This window comes from Rana temporaria, chromosome 10 (assembly GCF_905171775.1).
Source record: "Rana temporaria chromosome 10, aRanTem1.1, whole genome shotgun sequence".
Taxonomy (NCBI): domain Eukaryota; kingdom Metazoa; phylum Chordata; class Amphibia; order Anura; family Ranidae; genus Rana; species Rana temporaria.
This window is the reverse complement of record NC_053498.1, coordinates 72,739,062-72,758,348: the sequence shown is the minus strand read 5'-3', so window position 1 is coordinate 72,758,348 and position 19,287 is coordinate 72,739,062. Positions and strand designations below refer to the sequence as shown.

Sequence of the window (19,287 nt, the reverse complement as noted above, 5' to 3'; positions counted from 1 at the left end):
TGAATTAAAAAATAAGACAACAATAAATTTGGCCCAATTTTTTTATATATTGTGAAAGATAATGTTACGCCGAGTAAAATGATACCCAACATGTCACGCTTTAAAATTGCGCCCGCTCGTGGCATGGCGTCAAACTTTTACCCTTAAAAATCTAGATAGGCGACGTTTAAAAAATTCTATAAGTTGCATTTTTTGAGCTACAGAGTAGCTCTAGGGCTATAATTATTGCTCTCGCTCTAACGATCGCGGCGATACCTCACTTGTGTGATTTGAACACCGTTTTCATATGTGGGCGCTACTCGCGTATGCGTCGCTTCTGCGCGCGAGCTCGTCAGGACGGGGCGCTTTAAAAAAATTTTTTTTTTGTTTTCTTATTTAATTTTATTGATTTTATTATTTTTTACACTAAAATATAAAAAAAAAAAAAAATGATCACTTTTATTCCTATTACAAGGAATGTAAACATCCCTTGTAATAGAAAAAAGCAGGTCCTCTTAAATATGAGATCTGGGGTCAAAAAGACCTCAGATCTCATATTTAGGCTTAAATGCAAAAAAAAAAAAAAAGGAAAATTTGTCATTTAAAAAAATGACAGAAAAAAAATTGTCTCTTTAAGAGGCTGGGCGGGACTGACGTTTTGACGTCACTTCCGCCCAGCAGAGCTATGAGGACGGGTGGGGGCCATCTTGCCCTCACTCAAGTCCTCACTCTCCAGGCGGCAGCATCGGATCTCCTCCGCCGCTACCGACGGCTCCGGTAAGCGGCGGAGGGCGCGGAAAAGCGGCGGGAGGGGGGGGGCCTCTCCCGCCACCGATAACGGCGATCTCGCGGCGAATCCGCTGCGGAGACCGCCGTTATCGTTTACACGGCCGCCAGCTGAAAACATGGATATCTCAGTTGTGGCAGCAGCTGCTGCCGTTACTGAGATATCCATGTTTAAAGAGAGGACGTATATATACAGTGGGGGGTCCGTAAGTGGTTAAATTACGTATTTTCCTCAAAATTCTACAAACAATACCCCATAATGACAACATGGAATAAGTTTGCTAGAAATCTTTGCAAATTTAGCAAATGTAATAAAAATAAAAAACATCACATGTATATAAGTATACTCAATGCCATGACACTCAAAATTGAGCTCAGGTGTATCCTGTTTCCACTGGTCATCCTTGAGATGTTTCTACAACTTGATTGGAGTCCACCTGTGGTTAATTCAGTTGATTGGACATGATTGGAAAAGGCACACGCCTGTCTATATAAGGTCCCACAGTTTAACAGTGCATGTCAGAGCACAAACCAAGCCATGGAGTCCAAGGAACTGTCTGAAGACCTCCGAGACAGGATTGTATCGAGGCTCAGATCTGGGGAACGGTAAAGAAACATTTCTGCAGCTTTGAAGGTCCCAATAAGCACAGTGACCTCCATAATCTGTATATGAAAGAAGTTTGAAACACCCAGGACTATTCCTAGAGCGGGTCACCTGGCCAAACTGAGGGATCAGAGAATAGGTGCCTTAGTCAGGGAGGTGACCAAGAACTGATGATCACTCTGACAGAGCTCCAGCGTATCTCTGTGGAGAAAGGAGAATGTTTCAGAAGAACAACCATCTCTGCCGCACTCCCCCAATCAGGCCTGTATGGTAGAGTGGCCAGATGGAAGCCACTCCTAAGTATAAGGCACATGAGAGCCAACCTTGAGTTTGCCAAAAGGCACCTGAAAGACTCTCAGACCATGTGAAACAAAATTCTCTGGTCTGATGAAACAAAGATTGAACTCTTTGGCCTGAATAGCAAGTATCATGTCTGGAGGAAACCAGATATTGCTCATCACCTGGTCAATACCATCCCTACACTGAAGCATGGTGGCAGCAGCATCATGCCGTGGGGATATTTTTCAACAGCAGGAACTGGAAGAATACTCAGGATCAATGGAAAGATGAATGCAGAAATGTACAGAGACATCATTGATGAAAACCTGCAGACTGGGGTGAAGATTCATCCTCCAACAGGACAATGACCCCTAGCACACAGCCAAGATAACAAAGTGGTTACGGGACAACTCTGTGAATGTCCTTAAGTGGCCCAGCCAGAGCCCAGACTTGAACCCAATTGAACATCTCTGGAAAGATCTGAAAATGTCTGTACACCGATGCTCCCCATTCAACCTGATGGAGCTTGAGAGGTTCTGCAAAGAAGAATGGGAGAAACTGCTCAAAAATAGGTGTGCCAAGCTTGTAGCATCATACTCAAAAAGGCTTGAGGCTGTAATTTGTGCCAGAGGTGCTTTAACAAAGTATTGAGCAAAGGCTGTGAATACTTATGTACATGGGATTTTTTTGTTTTTTATTTAATAAATTTGAAAGGATTTCAAACAAACGTCTTTCATGTTGTCATTATGGCAGTGGTTCTCAACCTGGGGGTCGGGACGCCCTCGGGGGTCGATTGATGATTTGCCAGGGGTCACCGAACCCTGGGCTGGTCCCGAAGCCTGTATCGCTCTCCCATTCTTTTTGCGGCCACCCAGCAAGGGCTATCCCTGGAGCCTGTGGCTGCCCAGCTGGGTTGTTCCTGGAGACGGCAGCTGCCCACTCAGCCTCTTCGCAGGCGCCCATTCAGTTCACAACATGGCTGGGGAGCAGAGACTAGAGGTCAGCTGACTGGTGAGGAATGGGAAGTGGGAGGGACTGGAGGAGACCCTATCTCCTAATTTCGGCATAGGTGTCACTGCTACGAAACACCACAAAGTCGAAGACAAAGTGAAGCCAGAGACACAGCGAGCAACACTAGCTGTAATTATAGTTGCCATTAAAAGGAATTCGGTAGCGCTTAATGTCCGTGGGTTGGGGGCGCAAATTACTTGTCTTGTCTTGGGTGCTGACAACCAACGCTACGAAAATAATTTTAATGTTAGGGGTCCCCACAACTTGGGAAATTTTATCAAGGGGTCATGGCACTAGAAGGTTGAGAACCACTACATTATGGGGTATTGTTTGTAGAATTTTGAGGAAAATAATAAATTAAATCTATTTTGGAATAAGACTGTAACATAACACTATGTGCAAAAAGTGAAGCACTTTCCGGATGCACTGTAATTCTCCATGTTTGACATTAACCCAAATCCATCCTTTATTCATTGTCTTCTATTGCAGCATGGAGTTTCTCACTAACTTGAGGAATTCTGTTTTTCAACATCGATTTTCCATTTGAGCTGACAATCTACCAATATGTTTTTCTGGCATATATTGGCAAATTACATTGTAACGTGACATCATAACAAGAAAGCTTGATGAATAATAAATTATATTTATTAGTGTTTATTTAAAAATAAGGCCTTAACATGTCTTTGTATGATAATGAAGATACTGCAGTTGAATAACTGGGAACTTTGGCCTCAGTGTCCAATCCTGCTGATAACACCCACCTTGACTCCCTACAGATTGCTATTGCTTAGTTCTCTGGGATGGATTACTTGGCCCCGTGTTTATGTGCCAAGTTGGAAGAATGAAGTGATTTACAAATGAAAATATGCTGACCTGCTATCAGCTTCATTAATTCTACAAAGGAAATAAATGCTTCAGTTTCAAGCGGAACTGTGCCCTTAAAAGGTTGGAAAGGAGGAAAGTTGTTTTTATTACAGAACAGACATACAATGAGGATTATTTAGTAAAGGCAATTAGGGGATTCACTTTGCAAGGGGATTTTCCCTTAGGTTGGTGAATGTGGTAAAAATGCGCTTTGCAAGGAATATCCAATCCTGTGCAAGAAAAGCAAAAACATAGTACTTTTGATTGCACACAATTGGATGAAAGGAGTTAGCAGAGCTTCACTTCATTCCTAAGAGCCCTTTCACACTGGGCGGTAGGGGCGTCGGCGGTAAAGCGCCGCTATTTTTAGTGGCACTCCGCTCTTTCAGGGCACTTCGCAGGCACTATTTTTGGCGTCATAGCGCCTGCAAAGCGATTCAGTGTGAAAGGGGTCTAAGAGAAATTTCCCCAGGTTGTTTTCCTTTAGTAAATCGATCCCTATGTCTCTTTTGTAAAGAAGGCTTCTTACCTTCCTTCCCGCAATCTTATTCACAATGTAAATTGAGCTGTGCTATCGACTTCGAGTTCCTTGTGAAGTCGCAGAGGATCTCGGCGAGCCAAGTTTCCCTGTTGACTAACGAGGAAATAGAGAACATGTTCTCTATTTGGCCCAACGAGATCCTCGTCGGTTTCCTCAGCCAAAAGTGTACACACGACCGGGTTTCCCGGCAGAATACGGCTCCGATCGAGTTTCTGGCTGAATTCTGCCGAGAAACTCGGTCGTGTGTATGGGCCCTAAGGGTATTCTTCCCACTGACCATCACCCTAATGTATCATGCGTTGTAGGTATAGTAGTTTTCCCTTAGACAGGAAAGTTATTTCCAGGATTCTATTGTGATGAAAAGGTTGAAAAAGGCTGATCTGAAACCTCATTTGAAATCGATTTCCTGGCCCAAATGCAGAAACTTTTTTAATTGAAACACGTTAACTTTTTTATCCTGGCCAGTGCAGGTTATGGCCAGAGTGCATTACAAAATTACGAAAATCATAATTAAACTTTTATTACACTACCAAGTTAAAGCATGCAAGCTCTAGAAATCTCATACCTGTCCAAGCTTCCTTGGATCGTGTCAGATGTCCTGGCGGTAAAAAGGCCAACATTTTCGGAATTGTCATTCATGGTCACTGACCCATAGGTTGGTTGCCTAAGGATGGGGACAGAATAAAAATGATGGATGCAGAAACAATGTATGCAGGGCAATAAAGAGTATACATTTTAATTCTACATTCTGTTTATATTTTATTTCTTAATAAAAGAAAGTCTAGTTGTTATTGGCTTGCCACACACTGCAGCTGACCCATTTGCCCTGCCCTAAAGACGGCCCTGGACTTTGTCTGTGTTGTTCAGGTAGATTTCCACCTCTTTAAGGTTGCCTACCCCAGGTTTAAGTCATACAAGTGTCCCTTATACATTATAATTTTATTGAATGTCTATTTGGAACACATTACATAAAAAACACTAAACAAAAAACCAAACACAAGAAAACTTACTCTTGAAATCCCAACCGTTGGCAAACATATGAAGGAAAGTTATTGCTGTATCCTGTGGAACACACTGGCAACCATACGTTTTCCCTTGTACGAGACATGACTTGAAGCAGTGAATTATCCCACCGAAAACGCACTGTGAGGAATATAAGAGATGTATGATCACATCTATCCGGTATAAAACGATTCTACATGTTTACACTTTTTTATGGGTAGATGTTTTCTTTGTATTATTGCATCAAGCTGAGAAATATCCATAACCTTTCATTCTACAATATATATAAATAAATCTCACTTATTATCACCCCTAACAAATATGAAAATAGGCATCTTACCACATCCGGCCTCATCTCCACCTTTGTCACACTCAGCTATCCCATTGCATAGGGTCTTGTTGGGAAAACATTTTTCTCTTACAATGTAGTTGTTGGAAGAGGATCCTCCAAATGCATTTAATTTATCTGGGAGAGAAGGGAATATTTTTGTTAGTATAGGTTTATATCAGAACAGATTCTAATCAAATAAAGAATAATCGGCATTGTAGAAAAATGTAACAAAATATATTGTACAGTATGATCTTCCAACAGTGTACTATAAAGCAGTGTTCTCAGCTGGAGGCCCATTTGGCACACATGGCTCTTCAATGCCACAGGAGTGGACGTGAAGACCATGGTTCAAGAGTTCTACAATGTTGTGTATATTGCAAGGAATTACTGCGCTCAGAAAGTTTGGAGACATCTGTTGCTGGTGAATATTGCTTTAGGATACCTGCGTAGCGTTTACCATGGGTCATACCATGCCCAGCTGCATCAGTGAAAGGTCATTGCCCAGGAACACTATCGTGCCTTATATCACTTTGTGTACTTTCTAGCAAATAAAGGTATAATAGTGTGTGCAGACAATCCAGTCTTCTTAGGAAAATGTTCACCTGATAACTGTATTGGTGAAGGAATGAGTACTCCTATGCATCTTATTGCTCGCATGCTCCTCCCATGTATTTCTAATGGCCACTATATTGGCCCATAGGAATGTATGGAGACCAGGTTCCGACACTGGTAGGTGTCCAAGCTTTGTCCAATCAGAATGACTAGACATTCAGGGGGGTTGGGGGCAGAAACTAAAAGCTGCTACAAGTATGCGCAGACACCTCTAATTTCTTGCACAATATACACAGGTCTGCACCTTTGTGCAGTTACACTTACAGTATATTGTAGGTTGCCCTTCCTCCAGCTTAGAATGCCTCCAGTTTTAAGCTGGCAATATACTAGTAGATTTTCAGTTGAATGTTTATATGAAAATTTTAACAAAAATTCTTAGTACATACAATCTGGATCAAGCCAGATATTGGTAGAAACCAGATATGCAAAACCCCTGGCTACAAATAGAAACAACAGTCATTGCAACTTACCCGAAACTGACTCTTATGCCGCGTACAAACGATTGGATATTCCGACAAGAAAAACATGTATTTTTTCTGACGGAATGTTGGCTCAAACTTGTGTTGCATACACACGGTCACACAAATCTTGTCGGAAATTCCGACCGTCAAGAACGCAGTGTTTCCGGGCATGCGTCGGAAATTTGCGCATCGGAATTGCTACAGACGAGCGGATTTTCAGATAGGAAAAATAGAGAAACTGCTCTCAATCTTTTGTTGGCGGAAATTCCGACAGCAAAAGTCCGATGGAGCATACACACGGTTGGAATTTCCATCCAAAAGCTGACATTGGACTTTTCTTGTCGGAATTTCCGATTGTGTGTGCGCTGCATTAGTGCACTACTCCTATACCACCACAAAAAGCAGAGCTATCTTACTACTGTCAATGCTACTCTCAAAATATGACGAGCAATCTCTCAACAGTCTGGAGGCATACCCCACCAACTACTGCAAGACATACCGCTCAGGGCTCTACAAACCATTCTACCGGATATACCAATCTCAAACTGGATATATTCGGGCATTAATACAATTGGAGATCTCTACGAGGACTCCTTGCTCCTACCCTTCCAAAATCTACAAAAGACCTACCACATCCCACCCAGAGACTTTTTCAAATACCTCAGAATCCGCTCAGTGCACTCACGAGTAAAATGGTCTAAGAATCACATCTTCTGGCACCTCCTAAAATTCTACAATACAGACCATCCCTGTCTGAAAGGCATTTCCTATATCTATAAGCTGCTTGCTGACCCTGAAAATAACAAACATGTCTTACTTACCTCCACTGTACAGTTTGTTTTGCACAGAGTGGCCCCGATCCTCCTGTTCTGGGGTCTCTCTTGGCTCCTCCCTGCAATAGCTAACCCTCTCTGGGAAGCTCTCTCCCAAGGGGGTTACCCTGCAGGCGCTCCCCTGTGTCATACATTCGGCGTCCATAGCCGCCGAGTGTATGACTCGGCCCCGCCCCCCAGCGGCCACTTCATTGGATTTGATTGACAGCAGTAGTAGCCAATGGCTGTGCTGCTATCAATCTATCCAATCAACGCCGAGACTCTGTGGCGAAGAGGGCGCCGGGGACGCGCAGAGCAGGTGAATGGGCTCAGGTAAGTAAAACGGGGGGCTAGGGGACCCGTGATTGCCAGGTGTTTTTTACCCTAATGCATAGGATGCATTAAGGTGAAAAACACGAACCTTTACAACCCCTTTAAGGGGTGTGTACATTTATAAAGTCTTCAAGATACCAGTTCTGATTTGTGTGGTGTGTCAACATTGTTAGATGAACAGCTTGTTGTATGCAAACAAATGACAAGGTAACTTACATGCTGTTATTAGACCAAGTCCAATAACGACGACGATCAAGACAAGGAAGACAAAAATGGTTGAGGCACGGCTTGAAAAGAAGGAAAATGGGAACTTATTTGCTGAAATGAAAAAGGTAGCATTGGTGAATGACATGGAAAAGCCCATATGACGAATGCTTATAACATGTTCATGAAAGAGAAGGAATAAGGAAGGTATAGGATAGGGGAATTTTGACGATTACAAATTATTGTGCAATACTAGGTGGCCACCTTGAGCGTTAAGAGACCCCCTCCTCTCCTGGAACTTTAAACTCTTGCAGATTATTTCCCATTTTGCACAAGAACAATGATTTAAATAAAAAATATGATATTCAAGAGCAAAAATAATGCAAGATCCAAGACCAATGAAAGCACTAGTTAAGGGACATTTATCGTACATTATTTGTTTGACTTAGTGGTCAATCCATGGTAAGAATATTTTTTTTCCAGCTGGTAAAAGGGTGGGCATGTCTGGATTGTGGATAATGGGAATAAGGGAGTATACCAATGTGTTCCCAAAAATCAGTGTTAGTCGGTTTCTGTGTTTGTACCCATTATTTGTGCATGTTCAGCATTTCAATACTTAACATCAATAGAACTGATACTCACGTCGTCTCTCTATTATATAAGAAGGTGCAGGGGGACCTGGTTGAATGGTATATGGTTGGTAGACAACATTGTTGCCTGAGATAGGATAACCTGGATATGGTCCATTGGAGTAGGGCTGGAAAACAACAGAGAGAAGTGGGTTAGACCATTCAAAATGACTTTCAATAGTGTTTTATAACTGGACATTTAATTGCATGTTGGTGTTAAAATGTTTATGTAACAAAAACTTTTTTCTTTACATGTAGGATAGGGAAGGGTTAAAACTCGTTTGTTTATTTTCTGCTGGACACTGAGAAAATTTCTCCTAACTATCTGCCCTTGGAAAAGGAATGAAATCTCTACTGAGATTACTCTTAAACAGTTGTCTGAGCAACAGGCGACCCGTTGCAAGATTTATATCACACTTGCAATCACGTTGCTTTTGAGAATTTACCAGCAGAAGAATTGTTATGGAGAACACAGCATAAATGTGAAACACTCGCAATCTTGCCAGCAACCTACATTCTGAAGCAAGCTGGTGTGAGATTGACACATACAAAGATAGTAAATGTTCTCCCTGCAAATTCTATGAATCCTCTTGCAGATGTCTCCTCGCCAGTAATAGGATCATACATGTGACATAAGCCCTACCCACAGTGACATGTGTAAGATTTGGGGTTTCCTATCGCTTTGTGACTTTTGGCATCAGGACAAACTAAGAGGGTAATCTACCTAGTGACAGAGACAGCTATTCCCCTGTTGTCAGTCTGTAGGCAGGTGCAGTCTGCTTTCTCCACTGCAGGTGGCACTCAACCGCAGCGGCATTGCAGAGAGACAGGAAGTCAAATGGAACTTAGCTCCTCTCTGGTTTTCTGGGTCAGAACGGGCAGCTATCCGATTGGATGCTGGTGCCTCATGTGACTCTGGTGGCTATTTTGGGTCAGGCAGAGTCTATTGAAGACTTTGGCTCCCAGGCTTGGCACGCATTTCACATGTGGCTAAAGGAAGAACAGATTACCTATCTGTCAGGGAAAGTGGTTAGCATCAGGGAAAGATTATAGAGGAGTAGGAAAAGTTCAGGGACATGCCACTGTATCTGGATGCCTCCCCACTTGGGTACCGACTTGACAGGCCACATTTCACTCCTCCAGACAGATACTGTCGGCCCACCTGAGGACTACTTCTACTGACACATTGCTGTTACATGCTGTGAGTGCTCCCGGACGGGTTGCCTTTCTGCCGGGCCTGTTCTGTATTGTCAAAATTCAGTTACAATATCTTTCTGTTTCTCTGCACTGGGACTCTTAGTGTTTTCTGCTGCTGCACCAATCTGCACATACCCACAAGCTCTTTCCAGTTCTCCCTTCTTGACTACAAAACACCTCTCTCTGGTTATGGTGATGTGGAGAAGAGGCTGTGTTTTGTTGTCTAGCAGCGAAAGACTGATAACAGTGCTTGAGAATTCAGAAAATCAGCATTGTTAGCTCACTGCAGGAAATTAGAAGCTCAGTATTTTTCTGTACTTGCAGCATTTTTAAAGAGACACAAATTTGTAAAATGTATATATATTATAGATATAAACTGATATGTTTTCTTTTCTTTTCTGTAGCACAGGCATACACGTTAAAGAAAAATTCCAAAGTGCACGGACGGACCAGTTTCAGGGGACAGATCCGGTCGTGTGTAGGCCCGAGCGGACAATTGTCCGGCGGATCGGACAGTTTCCAGCGGACAAAAATTGCTTAGCATGCTAACAAATCTGTCCGCTGGAAACCTGTCCGTCGGACGTGTTCGGTCGTCTGTACAGACTCACCGGACACGTCCGACCGACCACCATCCCTTGCATGCGTCGTACTGATTCGACGCATGCGTGGAAGCTTTAAACTTCAAGGCGGCCCACGTCACCGCGTCATCGTCGCGGCGACGGCGCGGTCACCCCCCGCGTATTGTTTACGCGCAGATTTCTGTCTGATGGTGTGTACAACCATCAGACAGAAATCCGGCAGCCGGACGCAGCGGATCTGTCCGCTGAAAACGGTCCGGCGGACCGTTTTCAGCGGACAGATCCGATGGTGTGTACGGGGCCTAATAACTAAATTAACAGTAATGGTCATCACAATAAACATTTAATAAGCACATAAAACCCAATTATGTGTGAACCTTCATAGAAAATGTGGACTGTACAGGTGGCCTCTTACAAAAATGTCTGGTTACCCAAAAACAGTTTCAGTGTAAATTTAGACAACCTACTTTTAATAAACACTAAAGCCCATACACACGGTCGGACCTTAAAGTAAAAGAGAACATGTTTTCTATCTAAACTCCAATGGAATTCCTCTGAATATCCGATGGAAAAACTCCAATGAAGCATACACATGGTCGGAATTACAGATGGAAAAAGTCAGCCAGACTTTTTCCATCGAAAATTCTGATCATGTGTACGGGGCATAAGGGTCAATAGCCATAGTTGCTGTTATTGGGTAGGGTGTATACAGATTATTTTACATTTAGCACATCCTAACTATAATTGTAAGGAAGTGAACCGCTGCTGAAAACTGACCCAGGTCTCCCTTCTTGGTACCGAGGCTTCTAGACCCAGACACAGTTCCAAGCTCACCAACAAATAAAAGCTCAGTCTAGGAATGTCTTTTTAGATTTATTGTAGAATACAGAAAAGGGGCACAGGTGCAAGATACTTCAAAACCTCAGGAGAAATTAAAGGGAAAACAAACTTTAGAGAAAATCCACTTGTAATGCCCCGTACACACGTGCAGGATTTCCAACTGAAAAATCCCGAGGGGAAAGCCGAGAACCTGCTCGGTCAGTCTTTCCCCCTACACACGGCCGGTTTTCCCGACAGGAAAACTGTGATGGAGCTTTGGTCGGTTATCCCGGCCGTGTGTATGTTCCATCGCAGTTTTTCCCATAGGAAAACTGCCAAAAACTGCCAGGCAAAAGTCCGCCGGTTCTCCCGGCGGGAAAAAAGAGAGCTGGTTCTGGCTGAGGCCCAAATAGAAACTCCAGTACACAGGCTGCATCCCAGTGGCAGCAGCCCCAGATCGAGAACACTTTGAGCAAGCCTCCCAAACCTCTCTCAGCCACCTTCTGGGTACCCCTCCCAGGGATTGGCTGAGAACAAATAAATATTCATAACTTCAATGGTTGGCCCTACTGCTGTATCTCTGGAAACTTCTTTCAGAGGTAGACAAGAGAAATCAACCACTAAGATTAGGGAAACGTGACCAAATCTAGAAGCTGGTTTTCTTTTTTTGTCTGGCGGTTTTTGGTCAGTTTTCCCGTCGGAAAAACTGCGAGGAGCATACACACGACCGGGATTCCCGGCCAAAAGCTCTCCTTGCAGTTTTCCCAACGGGAAAACCATCCGTGTGTACGAGGCTTAACAGTCTTTGCTGTGGGTGTAGAAGGGGGTGGCCAGTTAATCTGGGACTCTATACAAGCAGTCCCAGTCCTCACAGCAACCTCTGGCACTTACTTTCCAAAGCACATGCACACCTAGGATTCGGAGTCAAAGTCTTGCTCACAAAGGTCAACTGTCTGCCACCCAGCCTCCATACAAGAGATAAAAAGGGTAATTTTCCAGACAAACCTTCACAGGTGGTAACCTACAGCAAATATCTGTCAATCAAAAGTCCTTTAGGCCCCCAGCTAAGCACATGCCAAGGCCCAAATAGCAACTCCAGTACACAGGCTGCATCCCAGGGGCAGCAGCCCCAGATCAAGAACACTTTGAGCAAGCCTCCCAAACCTCTCTCAGGCACCTTCTAAATACCCCTCCCAGGGATTGGCTGAGAACAAATAAATATTCATAACTTCAATGGTTGGCCCTACTGCTGTATCTCTGGAAACTTCTTTCAGAGGTAGACAAGAGAAATCAACCACTAAGATTAGGGAAACGTGACCAAATCTAGAAGCTGGTTTTCTTTTTTTGTCTGGCGGTTTTTGGTCAGTTTTCCCGTCGGAAAAACTGCGAGGAGCATACACACGACCGGGATTCCCGGCCAAAAGCTCTCCTTGCAGTTTTCCCAACGGGAAAACCATCCGTGTGTACGAGGCTTAACAGTCTTTGCTGTGGGTGTAGAAGGGGGTGGCCAGTTAATCTGGGACTCTATACAAGCAGTCCCAGTCCTCACAGCAACCTCTGGCACTTACTTTCCAAAGCACATGCACACCTAGGATTCGGAGTCAAAGTCTTGCTCACAAAGGTCAACTGTCTGCCACCCAGCCTCCATACAAGAGATAAAAAGGGTAATTTTCCAGACAAACCTTCACAGGTGGTAACCTACAGCAAATATCTGTCAATCAAAAGTCCTTTAGGCCCCCAGCTAAGCACATGCCAAGGCCCAAATAGCAACTCCAGTACACAGGCTGCATTCCAGGGGCAGCAGCCCCAGATCAAGAACACTTTGAGCAAGCCTCCCCAGCCACCTTCTGGGTACCCCTCCCAGGGATTGGCTGAGAACAAATAAATATTCATAACTTCAATGGTTGGCCCTCCTGCCTTATCTCTGGAAACTTCTCTCAGAGGTAGACAAGAGAAATCAACCACTAAGATTAGGGAAACGTGACCAAATCTAGGAACAGCTCACCACTTCACTGAGTACAGCAAAGTCAAAAACAAAATTTAGTCTAACCAGGAAAGCAGATGCATCCATCCATTTAAAAGCATAAACCATATTTCTGGTTTGATTATTCAGCCACCATTACATCCTGTTCCTAATAATATATATTTTCTGATGATTTTCTGATGATCTTCCTGAAACAATGACAGCTGTGCTATTCTGTAACAGCTGCTACAAGAGCCCATCAATTCTTCTACATAGCAGTAAATGATGGAATAATTTGCAGATGCAAAATCTATAACATCTGCATCTCTATGGTTGGGAGAAATGACACACCTGTTTATTTGTTCATCCTGTTGCGCACACTGTTACAGGCTGAGCTAAAATTGGAAAATCTGTCACTTGGGTACCTAGAGGTGGAGATCCCCTATGGCCTAGGACACTGCTATCGTCTAGGGGGGGCTCAATAGGGACAAGAAATCGCTTTGACAAATAACAGAAGGTACTTGTATGTAACACAAAGTTCATGCACTTTAGTAATGTTACCTAAAATGTTTTTGAGGGGACAAATGAATTAATCTATACCAGGCTCTTTTCCATACAATATTAGTATTTGAAGTGCTTTCCTGGGACCACCACATGTTCCTATTCTAAAATTGATCATCTCTCCTGCAAATTAATTATGAACTTATTAATTGCAGTTAAAACAAAAGTCTCATTAAATTACATAAGCCTACTTTTCTACTTCTTTTCCCAACATATCTCAGATCATTGTCATTTCTTACAACGCAAACACCTAAAGGACTGGCCAAAACCCTCCATAGTATATGGTATTTCTCTAAGTTTTTTTACGTTAATAATATTTTCATTTTTTTGTGCCACTTATTTCTTCAAGAGTGATATATAAGAAAATAATAATTGTTATAGTATATTGCTAATAGCCTTAGGTTTCTACCAGTCTATTATTTTTCTCTCTTGCAATGCTAGTTAAGTAAGCGTTCCAATTTGTTAAGAACATTTGATACCAGCACCATCTAGTGGCATTCTGTAGCCACAGCATGTTATAGCCCAGCATTGTTATTTTAGGTTATGGAATACAGTATGAGCTTGTTTACACTTGCGTTAGTCTCTGAAAAGCGATCAGCATTAGGTTGCATTTCAAAGAATGGTACAGGAGTGGCTGACAAACATTAGGAAAGCGATAGCGCCACTTCCTAAATGCCTTTATCTTTTTTTTGTTTGTTTTACATTCGAACAGTTTTTGTTTTTTTTATAAGAATATTGGGCCAGATTCTCAGAAGATTTACGACGGTGTATCTCAGGAAACACCGTCGTATCTCTGCGAGTGATTCCTAGAATCATTTTCGCATAGATACAGATAGATATAGATAATGCAACGCTGGCCGCTAGGTGGCGTTTACGTTCAGGTCTCTTTTGACTATGCAAATGAGCCTGATACGCCGATTCCCGAACGAATTTGCGTTGCGTACTCGTCGCTTACATAGTTTCCGTAAGCGTAAGGTTACCCCTGCTATATGAGGGGTAAACTTACGCCAGTCCGCCGTATGCCATGTTAAGTATGGCGTCGGGTCCGCGTCGTCTTTTTCCATCGGTTATGTCGTTTTCCTAAGTCGTTCTTGAACACGACTTTACGTCAATGACGCACACGTCGGCGTCATTGACGTTTTCCGTTGTGAGCTGGAGCATGCGCACTGGGCTATTTTTCTGCCTGGCGCATGCGCAGTTCAATCGGCGCGGGGGCGCGCTTAATTTGAATGCAAGCCGCCCCCTTCGAATTATACGGCCATACGCTGGGCCATTTACACTACGGCGCCGCAAATTACGGAGCAAGTGTTTGGGGAATACGGCACTTGCTCCTGTAAGTTGCGGTGGCGTAGTGTAAATGGCTTACACTACGCCAACGCAGATTCTTAGAGAATCTGGCCCACTGTGCCACAACTGTGAACCTAGCTTGATCTTAAATGGGTTGCATTCAATGGCGGTACTGCCTGCTGAATGCCACAGGGTTAAAATTTAGCAACCACCATGGCATTTGTTCAACTTTATCCGGGGTGTCGTGTTATTTTGAGGTGCCTGTCCTCCTGTCCGCAAGTGCAAATGAGCTGTGTGAAGTTGGCACCCCATGTTTGTAAAACCTGAATAAAAAAGCGGCACAAACGAATGGCATATTTTTATTAAGGTTTTACAAACATGGGGTGCCAACTTCACACAGCTGTGCAAATGAGTCCCAATACTATTGAGACAATGTTATAATCTGCCTTTATTTTTTACACTTTCTCTATTTATATCTGAAACTTTCCCCAAACTGTTGGCGTTATATAAATCCTGTATAATAATACTAATAACCCAAGGGGTTTGTATAGCTGGCAAGATGAAGCATGCTTTCAGGTGCCCTTAACTTGCAATTGAGGTTTGAGATGCTTTTGAAATTCTTCTTTCACAAGTGCTTCAGGCCTCAATCCAACCTGCCTTAGACCTATTTATAATCTGCATTATCCCGCTTCAATCTGCTTTAGCGTTCCTATTAATTTTATGAAGGAAAAGCAGTTCTGTTAAATCCAAAAGTCCTATGCGTTTGTATCCATGTATCCGCTCCTGCCTGTATGTTAAACTTTGACATGCGATGGTGTCTGTGCGGCCTGTGCATGTTCACTCACTTCTATTGGCTGCCTGCACACGCATCTGCCAGTGGCTCTGCACCAACAACGGGATTTATTACTCATCTGAATGATCCCTAGATGAAGACATGGTAAAGTGTGTGTCTGGCATTAATCTGGCAACAAGTTTAACAATCTGATTGTGCAATTTCTTTCCAGACTTCTTTACTTTGGACTTGTGTAGTGTGATTGAAACATTAATAACTTGTTCCCTGAAAATCCACTCAGCTACACCCTCTCTATGCATAGTTGTTAGTAAATATGAAACAGATTGTATATTCACATTGCAACAGATTATATAGTCACATTGCAACAGATTATATAGTCACATTGCAACAAATGTGGCTGTTTTACTTTACTTAAAGGACATCATAAAAGATATTGTATGTATGCATGTGATTAATATGTATGCATAGACGTAGCTTAAAGCTTGTGGGCCCCGATGCAAAAGTTGACCTGGGCCCTCACCACTTCCACCGTGCGTGCAGATACACCCACCGCACACCAAGATACTCAAAGTAGCTTAAGAGTTTTGAGTTCCCAGAGTTTCTCCTTATATAAGAAGACAGGGATCACCGCTGAAGAATCAGAGGATAGGGATCACCGCTAAAGAATCAGGGGACAGGAATCACCCCTGGTGAATCAGAGGACAGGGATCACCGCTGGAGTATTAGAGGACAGGGATCACAGCTGGAGTATCAGAGGACAGGGATCACTGCTGGAGTATCAGAGGACAGGGATCACTGCTGGAGTATCAGAGGACAGGGATCACTGCTGGAGTATCAGAGGACAGGGATCACTGCTGGAGTATCAGAGGACAGGGATCACTGCTGGAGTATCAGAGGACAGGGATCACCGCTGGAGTATCAGAGGACAGGGATCACCGCTGGAGTATCAGAGGACAGGGATCACCGCTGGAGTATCAGAGGACAGGGATCACTGCTGGAGTATCAGAGGACAGGGATCACTGCTGGAGTATCAGAGGACAGGGATCACCGCTGGAGTATCAGAGGACAGGGATCACCGCTGGAGTATCAGAGGACAGGGATCACCCCTGGAGAATCAGAGGACAGGGATCATCGCTGGAGTATCAGAGGACCCCTGGCAAGTCACTTGGCAGTTGGCAGAGCTCCTTTCCCATTCCAGCACTGTATACAGCCCCCCCCCCCCCCCCCCACTACACAGGGCTGAAATCACATTCATTTACATACAGTCTGTCAACCTTCACAGGGTGTATCTGACTTTTATGTTGCCATTCTGACCTGTGAAATCACCTGGTCGGAACAGCAGTGTAGTTGCAGTAGGCAGATGCACCCTGTCCAGATTGTGTCTGACTGGCTGTGTTTTAAGGGAATGTGATTTCAGCTCTGGGGAGGAGGAGCAGTATAGGGTGCTGCCCTGGGAAAGGAGCTCAGAAGCCGGGCATAGCATCCAGGGCAGAGGGCTTTGGGGGGTGCAACTTAGATCTGGGGGGGAGCCATATGACAAGAAATCTGGAGCCTGCAGCCACTTAGGTGGTGTTAAGGGATTTGTTTGAGCAACTTCTGAAAGTTTCTCTGTCAGTGTTGGCAGGTGTTGGGGGAAGGTCACCCAGAGGTGTGTTTTTTCTCTAGTTGTCAGGGAAGTGGGGTAAGCGGACTTCCCCGTGTGAGAAGTACAGGAGAAGTACAGCCAACGCTCATTTTTTATATACCTGTGTAGGTAATTGCGAGAGATGCAACAGGAAACCCCCCGGATCATCCGGCACAGGACATGCCACCATTTTTTTAGATATCTTTCGTACCTCTCGCCAATATTGCCTAATCTTAGGGCATGTCCAGTATATATGGAGCAAAGTTCCTTGATCTCCGTTGCATCGCCAGCACAGGTCTGAAGCTTCAGGAAAAAACCTTCCTAATTTTGCTGGCGTTTTATACCACCTGGTCAATCATTTATAATTTGATTCCTGGGTTCTGGTACATATTGATGTGTTTAAAGCCAGATATATCATCTTTTGAGACTGGACTGGTGTAAAGGTCTTAGTTTAACCATTTAAAGTCTAAGGGCTAGGTTCAGAAAGACTTACGACAGGTGTATCAGTATATACGCCGTCATAAGTCCGAATCCGCGCCGTCGTATATTTAAGCGTATGCTCAAATTGAGATACGCTTAAATGTTGCTAAGATACGACCGGCGTAAGTCTCCTACGCTGTCGTATCTTAGCTGTCTATTTACGCTGGCCACTAGGGGCATGTACGCTGATTTACGCCTAGAATATGTAAATCAGCAAGATACGCCTATTCACGAACGTATGCACGGCCGTCGCAGTAAAGATACGCCGTTTACGTAAGGCCGTTTACGTCGGACAGCCGTCATTTTTCACGTTTTACGTCGTTTGCGTAACTCGTCCGTGAATGGGGCTGGGCGTAAGTTACGTTCACGTCAAAAGCATTGACTATTTGCGACCTGATTTTGAGCATGCGCACTGGGATACGTCCACGGACGGCGCATGCACCGTTCGTTCGAAGCGTCATTTACGTGGGGTCACGATTAATTTACATAAAACACGCCCACCTCTTCCACATTTGAATTAGGTGGGCTTACGCCGGCCAATTTACGCTACGGAGCAAGTGCTTTGTGAATACTGCACTTGCTCATCTAAATTGCGGCGGCGTAGCGTAAATAACATACGCTACGCCCGCACAAAGTTAAGCCGCCGTACGTGAATCTAGCCCTAAATCTTTTCTGACACTTGTTGCTTACAATTAAAAATCCTGTATTTTCTGCTAGAAAATCACTTAGAACGCCCAAACATTATATATATTTTTTTAGCAGAGTCCCTAGGGAATAAAATAGCGGTTGTTGCAATATTTTATGTCACACGGTATTTGCGAAGCGGTCTTTCAAACTAAATTTATGGGGAAAAAATACACTTTAATGAATAAAAAAAACTAAACAGTAAAGTTAGCCTGTGTTTTGTTTTGGGAGGGGATGCGTTGGGGGATTATAAAAATGTTAAAAGAGGAAAATGCAGAAGGCAAAGAGAAATAAAAAATAAGGATACTTAGGAGAAAGAGGGGCATAACATAGTGTTTTTTTGTGGTAGGACATATATAAGAATACATGGACAGTAAAGTAACGATAATAAAGAAAGAAGAAAGGGAGGAGACTAAAAATAGATTTAAAGAATGTAATGAGATGAGAAATGTACCATGTTTTGAAATATAATAGAACATATAAATGTATTAATAGATGTATCATGTCCTTGAAATATACATAAATAAAGAATATTGGCAGGCTTGGGCAAGTTTAATGACACTGGAGGCAGGATCCACCCACATGCCTGGATGTCACGAAAGGAGATTCCGCAATCCTGTCAACGTCAGGGGAATTCAGCCCCAGCGCGTGCGCATTGGCACACGTTTGCGCACGCATGCGCGTGTTCGTGTGAGCGAGGCGCGCGGCACGGGAGCGCGCGTGCCCGCTGACGGCGCCTGCTGACGGCGTTTTGGCGCCAAGGAAACGCTATTTAAACTGGTCAGTCCCTCACCATCTTGCTGACCAGTCTACAGCGTTTACCTGAGAATCTGCATCTGCTACCTGTTGATCA

General features: G+C 43.7%; 1 protein-coding gene across 1 annotated transcript in view; it reads right to left on the bottom strand.

Moving 5' to 3' along the window:
- LOC120915178 (transmembrane protease serine 13-like) overlaps positions 1-19,287 on the bottom strand; it is an 89,863-nt gene that overhangs the window by 38,324 nt on the left and 32,252 nt on the right. Inside the window, exons 2-6 of the mRNA XM_040325462.1 lie at positions 8,462-8,576; positions 7,832-7,933; positions 5,407-5,532; positions 5,075-5,207; positions 4,630-4,728 (exon numbers count right to left, since the gene is read on the bottom strand). Of these exons, the coding sequence (XP_040181396.1) occupies positions 4,630-4,728; positions 5,075-5,207; positions 5,407-5,532; positions 7,832-7,933; positions 8,462-8,576 (575 nt within the window). The remainder of the gene's footprint in view (positions 1-4,629; positions 4,729-5,074; positions 5,208-5,406; positions 5,533-7,831; positions 7,934-8,461; positions 8,577-19,287) is intronic.